Below are 15,427 nucleotides of genomic sequence, written 5' to 3'. Positions count from 1 at the left end.
CGAGGGACGGCGAGGAGGTGGGCGGCAGAGGAGCGGAGCGTGCGGGGTGGGCGGTAGAAAGAGAGAAGGGAGGAGAGGTAGGAAGGGGCAAGGTGATGGAGAGCCTTGAAGCCTAGAGTGAGGAGTTTTTGTTTGGAGCGGAGGTCGATAGGCAACCACTGGAGTTGTTTAAGAAGGGGAGTGACATGCCCAGATCGTTTCTGCAGGAAGATGAGCCGGGCAGCGGAGTGAAGAATAGACCGGAGCGGGGCGAGAGAGGAGGAAGGGAGGTCAGAGAGAAGGCTGACACAGTAGTCTAGCCGGGATATAACGAGAGCCCGTAATAGTAAGGTAGCCGTTTGGGTGGAGAGGAAAGGGCGGATCTTGGCGATATTGTAGAGGTGAAACCGGCAGGTCTTGGTAACGGATAGGATGTGTGGGGTGAACGAGAGGGACGAGTCAAGGATGACACCGAGATTGCGGGCCTGCGGGACGGGAAGGATGGTCGTGCCATCCACGGTGACGGAGAAGTCTGGGAGCGGACCGGGCTTGGGAGGGAAGATGAGGAGCTCAGTCTTGCTCATGTTGAGTTTTAGGTGGCGGGCAGACATCCAGGTGGAGACGTCCCGGAGGCAGGAGGAGATGCGAGCCTGAAGGGAGGGGGAGAGGACGGGGCGGAGATGTAGATCTGCGTGTCATCTGCGTAGAGATGGTAGTCAAAGCCGTGAGAGCGAATGAGTTCACCGAGGGAGTGAGTGTAAATGGAGAACAGAAGAGGGCCAAGAACTGACCCTTGAGGAACTCCAACAGTTAAAGGATGGGAGGGGGAGGAGGCTCCAGCGTAGGAGACCGAGAATGATCGGCCAGAGAGGTAAGAGGAGAACCAGGAGAGGACAGAGTCCGTGAAGCCAAGGTGAGATAAGGTACGGAGGAGGAGGGGATGGTCGAGGGGATGGTACCTCCTGGGTGGCCCAACTCATTCCATGGGCTAGGTCTCCTCAGCCCCGAGCATCTCCCCAGGATGAACTGTGTGAGGCATCTTCACTGTCAACCACCCACCTGTCTCTTTCCCTGGCTTCTCTCAGTCCCTAGTCCATTTATCTCCTACCCCTTCCCTTTACTGCCTGCTCTGCTTTGTGCTATTGGGTTGTGGGGAGTCCAGATCTTTCACGCCTGGGCCCCTAGCACGCTAAATCCAGGCCTAGGGATGTTCCTGGAACCCCTGAGCCAAGCAACACTAGACTACTTACCGGCCTGGTTAAGTAGGAGGTGAGTGGTTTGGAGAGAGGATAAAGTGTCCAGTTCTTAAACAAATACATAAAGAGTCATCAAATCTTTTAAAACAAATCCTTTATTTTTGAGTGTGGGGAACTGGAAAATCCACAGAAAAATAAAACTAAAGATTAGCACTAAACAGGTGCAAGGGAGGTGGGAAGGAAGTGATTCCGCAAATGTGTGGTGAACCACCTTGGTGAGGTCTCTCGTTCAGATGCCAGTTTGCATGTCCCAAATGGCAGCCAACTGTAGCACAACAGGAGGCATGTCCACCCCTTGCCATGTGCTACACTGATGAGACTGCTACCTTAATTATCATTTGAAGCTGATCCTGTTTATACTAGAAACATTCCAGATATAATTATGTTGGTTGGGGATGAGTGTTGCAACCTAACAAGTAAGTTACCTTTTATTCTTTTAACAAAGGTGTTTGAAGTGGTTTTCCATACTAGCTGCATTTGCCACTGCTGGAAAGCATTTATATTTTTAATTAATTATTAACATCAGCTTACCTCACCTTTTGGTTATTTAAAAATATACTCATGTTATCCAGTTCAACCAGTTAATCTGTTCTAAAGCATCATGGTTGAGTCAGTCAACATCACTGTAGAAGAGTCACCTCCTCTTGTGGCCTAATGAAACGTGCATAAGCCTGAGAGTGAGAGGACTGGGTTCTAATCCCTTCGCTGTCATTTGCCTGCTGTGTGACCTTGGGCAAATCACTTAACCTTTCTGTGCCTCAGTTTTCTCATTTGCAAAATGTAAATTCAATACTAGTTCCCCCCAAATTTAGACTGAAAGTCCGATGAGGAATAGGGACTATGTCCAAATAGATTATCTTATATCTGCTCCAGTGCTTAGTACAGTCCTAACAGGTACTAAACTTTTAAATACTGTTATCGTTGTTGTTATTATTATCATCTATTATTACTTGCCTGCTTAATTGCTGAATGTGGATTCATGCTAATGACACTCCTTCCCTGTTCATTGATCCTTTCAAATTTGTATTTTACAGGCCCTTCTAAGGGCAGAGATATTGAGCCTCGGTTAATTCGACCTGTGGCCAATTTGTTTTGCTTTTGGTCAGAGAGGTACAAGACATTATGCTGGTGCGGTGTTCAACATAACAACAAAACAATTCATGTGAGTAACATGCTAAAATGGCTTCCATTTTGGAGTTTTCATCTGCAGTGGACACAGACAAGATTGCGACAAGTGTCTGGCGAGCCTTGTGAAGATATTTTTGTTATTTTTGTTTCTCACTGGTCAAGTTTTACCAGAGAAGGTGTATTTTGGAGGATATTTTTATAGTAAAGAAATGATCTCCTAAACTAAATGCATGAGCAAAAATAATGCTGGGCACTGAGATGAGGTTAACGTGACAATGTTAGCCAGGAATACTGGATCATGTTTGGAGGTTTGGATTTCAATATCTGCCTTGCGACTTCTGCAATTGGCACAGCCTCCTGCATTTTTACTTTATTTTATGATATTTGTTAAACATTTACTATGTGCCAGGCACTGTTCCAAGTGTTTGGGTAGATACAAAATAATCAGGTTGGACACAGCAATGTCCCATAGGGGTTCTCAGTCTTTATCTCCATTTTAAAGATGTGGTAACTGAGGCCCAAAGAAGTTAAGTGACTTGCCTAAGCTCACATAATAATAATAATAATATTAATAATAATAATATAGCAGACAAATGGCAGAGCCAAAGTCACCGGGTTCTAATTCATTTCAGATGTTGTCACATCCTCAATCCTTTCCTTATCATAATGCTCCATTCTCTTATAGAGAAACTCTGTAAATATTAACTTCTAGAAAGAGATGGAATGACTGTCACACTAGATCTTTAAAAGTACTAATTTTTGCAGATAGGAACTCTGAGTAGGATACCATTTTTCTTCTCAAACTGCTTTTATTAAGGTAGTATCCCAACATTTTGTAAGAAAGGATAGAGTTGAGAGAGAGGTATAAATATTAACATGTTCAAGTTTCACCTAGATTTCAACTGTCTGCTGATGTAATTAAACTTTGTGAATGGGAGCAGTGCAAATTATACAGCTGTGCTACGAAAATAGGATGTGAAAGAGATGGGGCATAAGGGGAGGTAAAACACCTGAAGCATGAAAGTAAATAGAAATGGAACAATTGTCAGACACAGGTATAAGTTATATTACAGTGTATGATAATGATGGCATTTGTTAAGCGCTTACTATGTGCAAAGCACTGCTCTTGAAAGACTTCTAAATTAGAATTAAAATGTGACAAATTTTTCCAACCTCCAAATAATATCCATGACCTAATCAAGATGAACATAAATCCCATCTTCTCCATAGCAGTAATACATTGTTCTTTCTGTTGAATATTGTTTATTATAAATGTCACAAGCTTGCATAGTTTAAGGTCCCAGCAGTCCTGAGGGGACTACTGATGAACAGGGAAGAGAAGGTAGTGAGCAAGAAACTCAACCACAAAAAGGAACATTGATTTGGAAGTTCAACTCTGGCATTACACAAAGAGATGCTGCCATAGACACACTCCCATCCCCTAAGTGTTTTATTCCAGTGTTAGGAGAGGGGGACTTCAGAGGGAGTGAAGTGGTATATGGTGATTGCCTAACTGCTTCATTTAATACTCCACAGGAAGACTTGGAAGATGACCCTTCCTGGAAAACAGGGGCTGAGTCAGCGCTCCAAAATGGACTTCATTCAGGGGATCAGGGCCATGTGCCAGGGTATAACCCAAGTGACAAAAGCTACACCAATATGGAATCTGACAAAGAAACCCATTTCTAGGTACCAGAAAACACTCCACAAGAAGCAAACTGGCTTCCCTTTGGTTTTGAGTAAACAGAATTGTCTCTGACTGAGTGGTTGGAAGGAAGTTAGACCATTGCTTGACATCTATTTGTTTAAAATGTGTATATGTTTATTTATGGATCCTGATGGGTTAGGCTGGATGTTTTCTGGGGTTGCTGTGCCTTGAGAAGCACAGTACTTCATAGAGTTCCTTCGATCACCCAGCCATTTCAGTAACAAATAAAAGATTTGTTCATAGTTTCTGCTTAATTTCACCTTTAGAAAATACCACTGCTTCTTGCAGAGTGTCTTTTAGTTGTTCTCTCTACTATGAAATGCTGCTATGATCAGTATGTAAATTGTGTTTCTTTTAGGAGTAGGACTAGTAACTGAATTATCCTTGGTACTGTTTGGTCACCACATACAGTGCTTCAGGTCCACAAACATTCTCAGAAATATCAGTTGTTCAGTGATATGGCCTATAGTTTCTAGCCATTTGAATCCATACTTGGCCCTGCCTCAGCATGTTCTAAACTGTGGTCTCCCTCACCATCCCCTAGACACAATCGCAGTTCACAATCAATCAATAATGTCTATTTATGACCTACTGGGTGCAGAGCACTATATGAAGCATTTAGAAGAGTGAAATTGAATTAGCAGACCTGATCTTTGTTCTCAAGGATTTTTCATTATAGCAGGGGTGAGAGACACTAAAACTGCAGTTAAAGGGAAGCAGTAGAGTGTATATGTTGTGTACATAAATCCAATAGGGAAAGCTTGTGAGTACTTCTGAATTTGCGGTGTGACTGATGACATGGTAGGTGGGAGATATAAGGTGGGGAAAGAAAAAAATAAGGGAAGGCCTTCTAGGAGAAATATGATTTCAGAAGGGCTTTAAAAATGGCAAGAGCTGTGTGAAGAGAGAGGAGTTCCAGGCATGGGGGAGGGTGTGAGTAAAAGGTTGGTGGCATCAAACAAGAATGAAGTAATGATTGTTAGCTTGAGAGGAATGAAGAGTATATACCGGTATGATGTGATAGGAGGGAGAGAACTTTCTGAGAAAAAGAGGAAGTCTCTTTTTTTATGGAGAAGAATAGGCAGCCATTGGAGATTTTTGAGGAGTGGGGAGAATGGTATTTTCAAAAAATGATCTGGGCAGAAGTGTGAAGTATGGACTGTAGGGGAGAAACTAGAGGCAGGGAGCTAAAGAGGTTAATGCAATAATCAAGAGAGGATATGACAAATGCTTGGGCAGGTATGGTGACTTGTTTGGATGGACAGGAAGGAACAAATCCCTTAAATGCTGCAGGAGAAGGACTGACAAGATTTTGCAGTGGATTGAATGTGGGAGTGGAAAGAGTCAATTCAAAAACAATGCCAAGGTTATTGATATGAGAGTTGGGGAGAAAGGGATTATTTTATGGTTTTTGTTAAGAGATTACTTTTACTTTTGTTAAGAGTTTAAGAGTCAAATACTGTTATAAATCCTTGGTTACATAAAGGTTAATTAGGTCAGACACAGTCCCTGTCTCATGGGGCTCACAGAGAGAAGCTAAGTGATTTGTCTAAGGTCATGCAGTAAGCAATTGGTAGAGCTGGGATTAGAGTCCAGGTCCTCTGACTCCCAGGTCCATGCTCTAGTTATCAACTGATGCAAAGTTAGGTGGAGGAGGTGATTTGCAAGGGAAGATGAGGTGTTCCATTTGGTACATATTGAACTTGAGGTGTCATTGAGACTTTCATGTGGACACGTTCTGGAAGTTGGAGGAAATGTTAACTGCTGGGAAAGAGAGGGATGGGTTATGGAAACAAATACAACATGTTAATAACTATGAGGTGAATATTGCAAGGACGAAAAAGAGGAAGGTTAGAGGAGAAAAAGATAACGCAAGAAGGATTTGTCTACTTGTCTTCTTTGTCTCCAGGAAGTTTGCTGTTTTTCTTCTGTATTTAAAAAGTTTGTCCTGTTCCCCATGCTTTTGTATGCCCCGTTGCAGTTGAATGTGCCACAGGTTCGTGGGTATCTAGCTTTCATTCATTTTTCTGTTTAAACTAGTTAAGCTTATGTTTATGTTTTAGGGACATTATGAACTATATTATTAACTAAATTAGGGAGATTGGCGGGACCCTTGCACCTGAGAGGCTAAATTAGGAGTCTTGAGAGGGAGGAAAAGAGTCCAGAACAGGGCAGAATAGACACTAAATGACTTGATAGGAGGAAGGTTGGAAAGGGAATTGAATTCCCTGCAGCAATCAATGTAATACTGGATGAAACTGTCAGATTCTGATCTATTTCAGCAATTAGTGTATATCCAGATTTTATGTATTCTGGTCATTCAGAACTGGGAAGATGACAGTAATTTGATTTTAAAAAGGCAATGATGACTCAAGGGTGGAAAAACCCATATTAGGAGCAGGAGGATATAAACCAAATCTTTGTCCTAGTGTAATTATATTAGGGCCTTGGGCCCTGGTCATTTACTATAGGAGGTATCAGATATTGTGGAATCCCTCAGGAGGGGAGCTGCGGTTATTTCCTAACAGCCATGTAATCAAGGAGCTCCAAGGAACACCAACATGACATTAGCCCCAAATGTTTCACCACATGGTGATGTACAAGATGCTGATACCGTAATGGTCACAGAGGATATTTATAAATGAAATTATAAATTGCCCAGGGTGAAACTTCATTAGCTTACTCATTCTGAAACAAATAAAAATGGAATATTAGAAAATCACTATGAAGAGGCAAAGATAACCAGGATAAAGAAGAAAATAGGTTATAATGAGGAATAATTTAATACTGAATAGGTCATACTCTAGGATATTGTAGAGTGGAAACAGATTACAGTGAAATCAACACTATTATTTTTCCTTAATTGAGCTCTGAGTGATATAGTCAATGATTTTCATTAGGGTTAGTATAGCTTGTGGTAACAAGTATATCTTAATCCTGCCTCTGCCACTTGTCTGCTGTGTGACCTCGGCAAGTCACTTAACTTCTCTGTGCCACAGTTACCTCATCTGTAAAATGGGGATTGAAACTGTGTGCTCCATGTGGGTCAGGGACTGTGTCCAACCCAATTTGCATGTGCCTACCCCAGCACTTAGTACAGTGCCTGACATTCATTCAATAGTATTTATTGAGCGCTTACTATGTGCAGAGCACTGTACTAAGCACTTGGAATGTACAAGTCGGCAACAGATAGAGACAGTCCCTGCCGTTTGACGGGCTTACAGTCTAATCAGGGGAGACACAGTAAGCACTTAACCAATACCATAATAATAATAGTAATAATTATTATTATCTTCCTGATAGTTGTGACCATCAAAAAAAAGATGATAGGGTTTCTTTTTTTTATTCTTCTGTTCTGTTCCAAACAATACCTCATATATAGCCTCATCAATTCTGATTTACTGTAGTCTGATCAACTTCTAACCCTTCTCTTCATCCACACCTCATGGCCCTTTAATTTAGTCTTCACTCCCATTGCAACCTTCTTATTTTAGATCTAATCTGCCTGTCTTAGCACAACCCACCTAACTTGGGTTTCTTCCCATTCCTCCCATCCTTAGATGTTGAAGCACCGGCGTTCAACTCCATGATCTCCTCCAATCTCCCTTGCTCCCTTTTTCCTTCATCATACTTGCACATCCAACCCACAGTCCTAGATCATGGCCACAGTCTGTTTTCTCTACCCTTGTACCCATATGGCTGAACCCATTTGGCAGAAACCTGGCTCTGAGCTTATGTCTTCTGCTACAAATTTATACCTTCAAGCTTTAACTCAGCTCTGCTTTTTGCACGACTCTATTGCTCTTCCCTAATTGACTCACACATCCCTAGCCCTCAACTACTTCCTAATGCTCCTAACCGCTACACCACCTTGATCACTAACTCCTGATGACTTCACCAGCTATTTTGAAACCATCAGCATAAACTTCTCCCTTTCAACATACTAATTCATTACTTCTCTACTTTCTCCTGCCTCCCTGTTCCTTCCCCCAGAGGGACCCCCGACCTGCTTTATAAATACACCTGCACATCTAAGCCTCTCCTCTCTCACTTCTTCAAATCACTCTTCCCCTCCCTCACTGTGATCTTCAATCTCTCACCAATGGTTCATTCCTCTCTACCCTCAAACATGCACAAAGCTCTCCTCTCCAATTTTTTTTTTAAATCCCTCCAGCTGTCTACCCATTTCCCCGCTCTTAGTCCTAGCCAAACTCCTAGAATGGGCCTTCTCCACCCACTATCTTAATTTCCTCTCCACAAACTTCTTGACCCTCTGCATTCTCTCTCCTGGTTGAAAGGTTCCAGGACAGAGAGAAAAGGCTGTGTTGGGAAAGTTGAAACTTCGCTACCTCCAGGACCAATTGCTTTTAGTCCTAGGTCTTCCATGGTTCCTGCTCAGCTGGAATAATATAAAGTTATTCTTTGTTCTTGAAGAAGATGTCACTGAAGGTGAATTTTTAAAAAATTGTATTTGTTCAGCACTTTCTATTTGCCATGCACTGTACTAAGTGCTGGGACACATACAAGTTAATCAAGTTAATCAAATGCACAGTCCCTGTTCCACAAGGGGCTCACAATCTTAATTCCCATTTTACAGATGAAAGTAACTGAGGCACAGAGAAGTAAAATGACTTGCCCAGGGTCAGCCAGCAGACAAGTGACAGAGTCAGGATTAGAACTCAGGTCCTTCTGACTCCAGGCCCATGCTTCATCCACTAGGCCATGCTGTTTCTCAATCCACCCGTGACTGTGGCTGAAAAGGCCAACGCAAGACCCACCATCCTGCTCATTTGTGAATACACAAAGGCTGCGTTTTGTTATGGAGTTTGGTGCTTTGGTTTTTGTTTTTGCTTTTTCCATCATGACCCTCGTGGAACCACTGCTGAAAAAGAGCTGCTCCTTTCTTAATTTGAGTTTATCAGGCTGATCTATCTGCCCGAGCTGTCTTTCAGCTTTCAGCAGTACTAAAGCTGAGCTGGAGACAAGAGACAAGCTCTTTTTCATGATTCTCTAAATGACAGCTTAGTTGAGGATGGCTGTATTCCTTTCTGAACTCATTTCCATGCCAGGAGCATGTGGAGATTATGGAGAGCGGCAAAGGAGGCTGGTTCCTCATCCCCAAAGCCCCAGGATGAGCCGCAGTAAGTCTCAACAAAGAGCAGAGCACAGCAGAGAGTTCCAATCACCAGGACCTTCCTGATCTACTACTGTTCAAAGCAGTCTCTGGGCTTCCATTTTAATTACTTTAATTAAACAAAAACAAAAGCAGCAATAAACTTCAGTAGAAATATCCATAATGAAAGAACATTAAAACTTGGATGAGCATGTGCTATATTTACTTTCTAATGAGTCAGAAATTTTGAAATTAGTAATGTCTATTTGGCCTCCAAGAAAGATTTGTCAGATCCTTGTCCCTCCACATGCATGCTTTGGATAACTTTCAGGTCAGGAAAGCAGCATAGCCTAATTAACAGAGCACAGACCTGGGAGTCATGGTCATGGGTTCTAATTCCAGCTCCGCCACTCATCTGCTCTGTGACCTTGGGCAAGTCACTTTACTTCTCTGTGCCTCAGTTACCTCATCTGTAAAATGGGGATTAAGACCGTGAGTTCGATGTGGGTTGGGACTAACCTGATTTATTTGTTTTGATGTGGGTTGGGACTAACCTGATTTGTCATTCCCCGCAACACCTCCCACTCACACTCCCACCACCTCCATTGGCCAGCACTTAGTGCAGTACCTGGTGCATAGTAAGTGCTTAACAAATACCACAATTATAAATTATTATTATTATTATTCAGGAGAACTGGGTTCTAATATTGCCTCTGCCACTGCCTACTGGTTGACCTCAGGCAAGTCACTTAAACTGCTCTGTGCCTCAGTTTCCTCATTGATTTCTCCCAAGTATTTAGTACAGCATACACTGTTTGAGTTAATCCAGAACCCTAGTAACAATAATTGTGATATTTGTTCAGCACTTACTTTGTATCAAGTGCCGAGTATCGGACAAGGGGCTTGCAATCTAAAGGAGAAGGAGAACAGATATTCCATCTACATATTACAAATAAAGCCGTGTCATGTAGTGGTAAGAGCATGGGCCTGGGAATTAGAGGACCAGGGTTCTAATCCAGTTCTGTCAGTTCATTCAATCGTATTGAGCGCTTACTGTATGTAAAACACAGCACTAAGCAATTGGGAGGGTACAGTTGCTTGCTGGGTGACCTTGGACAAATCACTTAATTTCTAAGATTGTCTTGTAGTCAGTGTCAGTGTTTAGTACAGTGCTTGGCACATAGTAAGTGCTTAATTAATATCATAACTGTTATTAGATGAATTAACTGAGAAATCAATAGAGCAAGTAGACATGATCCCAGCCCTCAAGAAAGTCCTGTCTGGGATGTATGCCGAATCCAAGTCATTGAGTACTTTTTTTTAATGGTACTTGTTAAGCACTTACTATGTGCCAAACCCTATACTAAGAACTGGGGTAGATATAAGACTAACAGGTTGGACACTGTCTCTGTCTACATGATTTCGCAGTCTAAGTAGAAGGGAGTAGGATTTAATATAATCTCCATTTTACAGATGAGGTAACTGTGGCACAGAGAAGTTAAGTGACTTGCCCAAGGTTACACAGCAGACAAGTGACAGAGCTGGAATTAGAACCCAAATCCTCTGACTTCCAGGCCCATATTCTTTCCACTAGGCCACACTGCTTATCATGAAGATGCATAAACAGGAAAACCTGGGGGATGCTATTTCTGCCACAAGAGACAGGGTAGAGGTAAATTGTAGGGTGGGAAAACATGGATTTTTGGAAATTGTAGATATGATTAAATACCCAAAACCAGACCCTAGATCCTCTGTCCTTCAAGGTTCCTGGAGTTGGGGGATGAATTTATCTACCTTGCCAATCTGTACTACTTTCTAGGTAAGGTCTTCCCTTCAGGTCTCTTGAATAAAATAAAAATTGGATGTATTTCAGCTGTTTTTTTTTTCTTTAATTGCCAGATATAGTCTTAAAATTTTCAGAACATTAATGAATGAAAGAATTAAAGCCGGGTAAACCCAGCCCGTTCCCAGTAATCCAATTCTTTGGTAAAGGATGGACAAAGAGCCTCATAATCTCTGTCAAACTCTGTGTGCCCCCAATCATTTTAAATTGATTCACATTTCCTCCTGCCCTTTCCTTTAGCTAAGAAAACAATTTGTAAGAGGTCAAAGGAGACAGATGCATACCAAAGAAATGTGGCATTTTAACTGAAAAATCTTAAAATATTCATGACTAGCAATTTTCCAACTCAAAAGCAATGTGCCTTTGAAATTGATATTTCCATATGTGTTCTAAGCACTAAAGGCCATGTCAAATTGCAAATGAAATATGATTTCTTTGATCTAGATAAAACAATAATGACATTTCCTAAAGTTGTAAATAATGGAAAAAATATCTGAATCCAGCTTTAAAGATATTCAAGTTTATTATTGAAAAATGCAATATCCAAATGTATGTATTTGTAAGTAGTTACATTTGTACATGTAAACCTTGATAAAGTAAACAGCATCTCAAAACCAAATTTATGTTGAAAATGCCTGTTTATATGATTTCAAATATCTTCTCTAGCTCATTTATCCCTGTTTTTATGGTTTGGATACTTCAAAATTTTGGAGTTGGAGGGGGGGCAAATCTTGTACACAAAAAAGAGTATTATAGAGCAGAGGACTTCTAGCAAGTTGTATTTCAAAGTCAATCTTGTTGAAACAGTATGTAGCATTACAATCTTGATTAAACATGAATTACAAAGTTAAATTGGTGAATAGAAAAAATAGACCGATTCTTATTTTGGTTATTTTCCTAGAAATCACTTGTATTTAAATATCACACAAATTTAATATATATATACACAGATCTATTTAGAAACCTCATATGATTCTACTGCAAATCAACCAGGCCCTCTGATAGAATGCATGTATTTTGCCAAATCCCATTGAATTTGAAAAATAGTATCCATTTTCTAAACCACTGAAATTTAACTGCTATTGTCAGTGGTATCAGTAGGAGTATGATAGTTTCGAACTGAAAAATCTCAAGCCCTTAACTGCTCATCTGCAATGTATAAATGATGTGGATATTTCATTTTGATTTTAAAAGCAGTAAGTGCCACCATTTTTTTTTAAAGGATGATCCAGAAAAATGACAGGGATTCTCTTGAGTTTTGCATTTGCAGGAACAATGAGGGACATATTATACACTTTGCCTTCTTGAAACATATACATTCCTGCATGTATATCCTTGCAAGATTTTCCAATTAAAATGCCACATTTCTTTGGTATGAATCTGTCTCCTTTGACCTCTTACAAGGACAATTTTTATCCTTGGTGATGGAACTTTTGTCTGTTTCAAGTGACACTGAAAGAAACATCTTGAATACTTATTTTTCTAATTTACAAATGAGTTTCTTTTGTGATGCTAGACTGCAGAAGTCTTTAGTTGAAGAACTCATCTCTGAGGTTAATTCATGAGCCAAAAATGAATCTCAGTAAGGTAAGAAATTAATCTTTACCCTAAAAATATAGATGTCATTGGAATCAATATGTACTGTGTCTGATTTGTCATTTCTGTATACACATAAGGGAGCTTTGCTAAGCCCTACAGGGATATCTAAATGGGTAAGGGAAATGCCAATTCCCTTTCATCAGGGTAATTGGGTAGATAAGTCAATTAATGGTATTTATTTTGTGCTTACTGCAGTCAGAGCTCTAAACCAAGAGTTTGGAAGCACATTATAGAGCTGGTAAGCATGGAGCACTCATTCTAGTGGTGCTTTCATTTACAGTGTAATGCAGTGAGGGGGAGGAGAGGAGAGGGAGCCTTTTTTGCAGGCATAGAATCTAATCTGCATATGCCAAGAATGTTGAAAGGTAAATGAAATACACCCACTGTTCCAAAAAATAGGTATTGCATCGCAAACTCTGTGTTCAGAAAAACTCATGTTGTTGGATCACCCAGTCGAATGTTGTGCCCAGTTGCACAAACCCTTTATTCTGATACCACTACTGCTGTATCCAGACAGGTTCATTGTAGCTGGATGAATATACCCTAATAGCATTCAGTCAGAATGTACGATGAAATCATAAACGATGGCAGGACTACTGATATCTAACAAAATCAATTTACCAAACGGTTCAAGTAAATATCAATATAATCCTATTAAACATGTTCACGGCCCACATATTGGGACCCTACTTCAACACAGTTTTATTAAACAGGAAAAACACTCAAACCTAGGGAATATATATATCCTGATTGGACTAGCATTCTGGAATCATTTTTAAAATGCCTATTTGTGCAATGGGCTATTGCTCAGCTTATTATTTGGTCAGTGGAAGTGATATGAACTGCCCAAACTGGTTCATGATGTTTAGTGGTTAATTTAATAAAAAGGGCCACCTTTAATGCTCTAAAGAAAGCCAGTCAAAAGCCCTATAAATGACTGGGAGTAAAGACTTGGGAGGAAGGAGGAAACTGGCAGTGGAAGAGGAGGCAGCAGGACAGAGACAGCAAAGCTCAACTAGAAAGAGGAGTTTGGTGAGAGAAAAGCTATAGGAAGGCCACCAGCTCACCTTAATTCCCTAATCAAGCTAGTAGCCCTCTTTAAGCATTCCCTATGTTGGGTTATCTCCATGGCCCGCTATTGCTTCTTCTCAAATTTCCTCAGGACCAACTGGCTTTCTTGCCCTTCTTCTTCCTGCAGGGAGGGGCAGCCAGATGATGTTTAAACAAGAGTTTTTCATATGCATAAAGCCTTCATATATAAACATCACTCCTCTGACAGGATGGTTTATGCATGAGTGAGAGTGTGGCCGAAATAATGATTATTGATTTGGTAAAACACATATTATGTGCCAAGTGACTGTGTTAAGCTTTGTGATACAGTGCAGATTAGCCACAAATTGTCATCACAAATGGGTCTCAAAGGCTAAAGGAAAAGGCACATGTGGGATGCCTGATGGTCGCCCACATTAACGTCTATAAAAATACAACCTCCTCTGTGCTGGTCATATTCTAGCTGCCATAAGAGTGGAGAAGATTGTTTGAGGACTCTGAAGTGCCATATTATAGGCAAATTAACTCATACTGATCTAATCTTTAATTTTATTCATCTAGAAAATATTTCTTGGGTACACTGGATTTAAAAAAGGACAAACTCTAATGATTATTCCAGAAACTACAACTTGTTTCCATTTCATTTGTAGAGCAGTAAAGTACATTGACTGAACAAAAACAGTTCTTGAATTTTATAGCATTCTTAAATGGTTGGTTTTGCTCCAATTTTGAGAAATAGGAAATAATTGCAGAAAGTAATAAAAACAATTGGGGTTCAAATCCCACCTCCACCAGTTGCTTGTTGTGACCTTGGACAAATCACTTAACTTCCCAGTGCATTGGTTTCCTCATCTTGTAAAAGGGGGATTGAATATCTTTTCTCCCTACCTCTCAGACTGTTAGTCTATCTGATTAAATTATCTCTATCTCTGTGCTTAACACAGTGTGGCACATATTAAACACTAAACAAATACTACAACAATTACCTCTGAAATTGTCTCACCAGGGTTCATTGAAATTGAAATTTCTATTGAAATATAAACAAAACAAAAGCCAAAATTAACACATGAAAGAGTGCTTCAGTGGTCCACCTTCACTTAACAGGGTGTGATGACAAGGCAGGGTGAACAAACAGCACGTTGGGCTGGAGGTGGGAATAAACCTTCCTCAAAGTAATCTAATCTAAAATGCCATTATTTTCACTACAACTGCGGCCTAAATCTCTTGTACCCTAACTCTTTATATTAAATTTTAAACAGCTAGAGCAGCTTATTTTAAAGCAATATTAAATATTCATTCAATCGTGTTTATTGAGCGATTACTGTGTGCAGAGCACTGTACTAAGTGCTTAGAAAGTATAATCAGCAACAGATAGAGACAATCCCTATCCAACAACAGACTCACAGTCTAGAAATATCAAAAAGAAGAAAAAAACAGAAAAGATCAGCTTGTGGATTTTAATAAGATAGAATATGTACACTTTGAATGTGGGAAGTCCACCTGAAAAATATACACTTGCTAGATGAATTGTCTTGTATTAATTTGTCATTTCCAACCCATAGTGACACCATGGACACATCTCTCCCAGAATGCACTGCTCTCCATCTGCAATCATTCTGGTAGTGTATCCATAGAGTTTTCTTGGTAAAAATATGGAAGCAGTTTACCATTGCTGCCTTCCACGCAGTTAACTTGAGTCTCTGCCCTTGACTCGCTCTAATGCCGCTGCTGTCCAGCATGGGTGAGTTTTG

General features: G+C 40.5%; 1 protein-coding gene across 4 annotated transcripts in view; it reads left to right on the top strand.

Annotated features, from left to right (window-relative positions):
• SLC5A12 (solute carrier family 5 member 12) overlaps nt 1-4,316 on the top strand; it is a 32,660-nt gene extending 28,344 nt beyond the window's left edge. For all 4 annotated transcript variants that reach the window (XM_029061352.2, XM_007658464.3, XM_007658460.3 and 1 more), the window contains 2 exons: nt 2,270-2,397; nt 3,900-4,316. In XM_029061352.2, coding sequence (XP_028917185.1) covers nt 2,270-2,397; nt 3,900-4,052 — 281 coding nt within the window. In that variant the 3' untranslated portion in view covers nt 4,053-4,316. The remainder of the gene's footprint in view (nt 1-2,269; nt 2,398-3,899) is intronic.
• Nucleotides 4,317-15,427: the final 11,111 nt, after the last annotated feature.

The sequence above is a fragment of the Ornithorhynchus anatinus genome, chromosome 3, assembly GCF_004115215.2.
Source record: "Ornithorhynchus anatinus isolate Pmale09 chromosome 3, mOrnAna1.pri.v4, whole genome shotgun sequence".
In the NCBI taxonomy this organism is placed as follows: domain Eukaryota; kingdom Metazoa; phylum Chordata; class Mammalia; order Monotremata; family Ornithorhynchidae; genus Ornithorhynchus; species Ornithorhynchus anatinus.
Note: the sequence above shows the minus strand (reverse complement) of the source record. Positions and strands in the feature narration are given on the sequence as shown.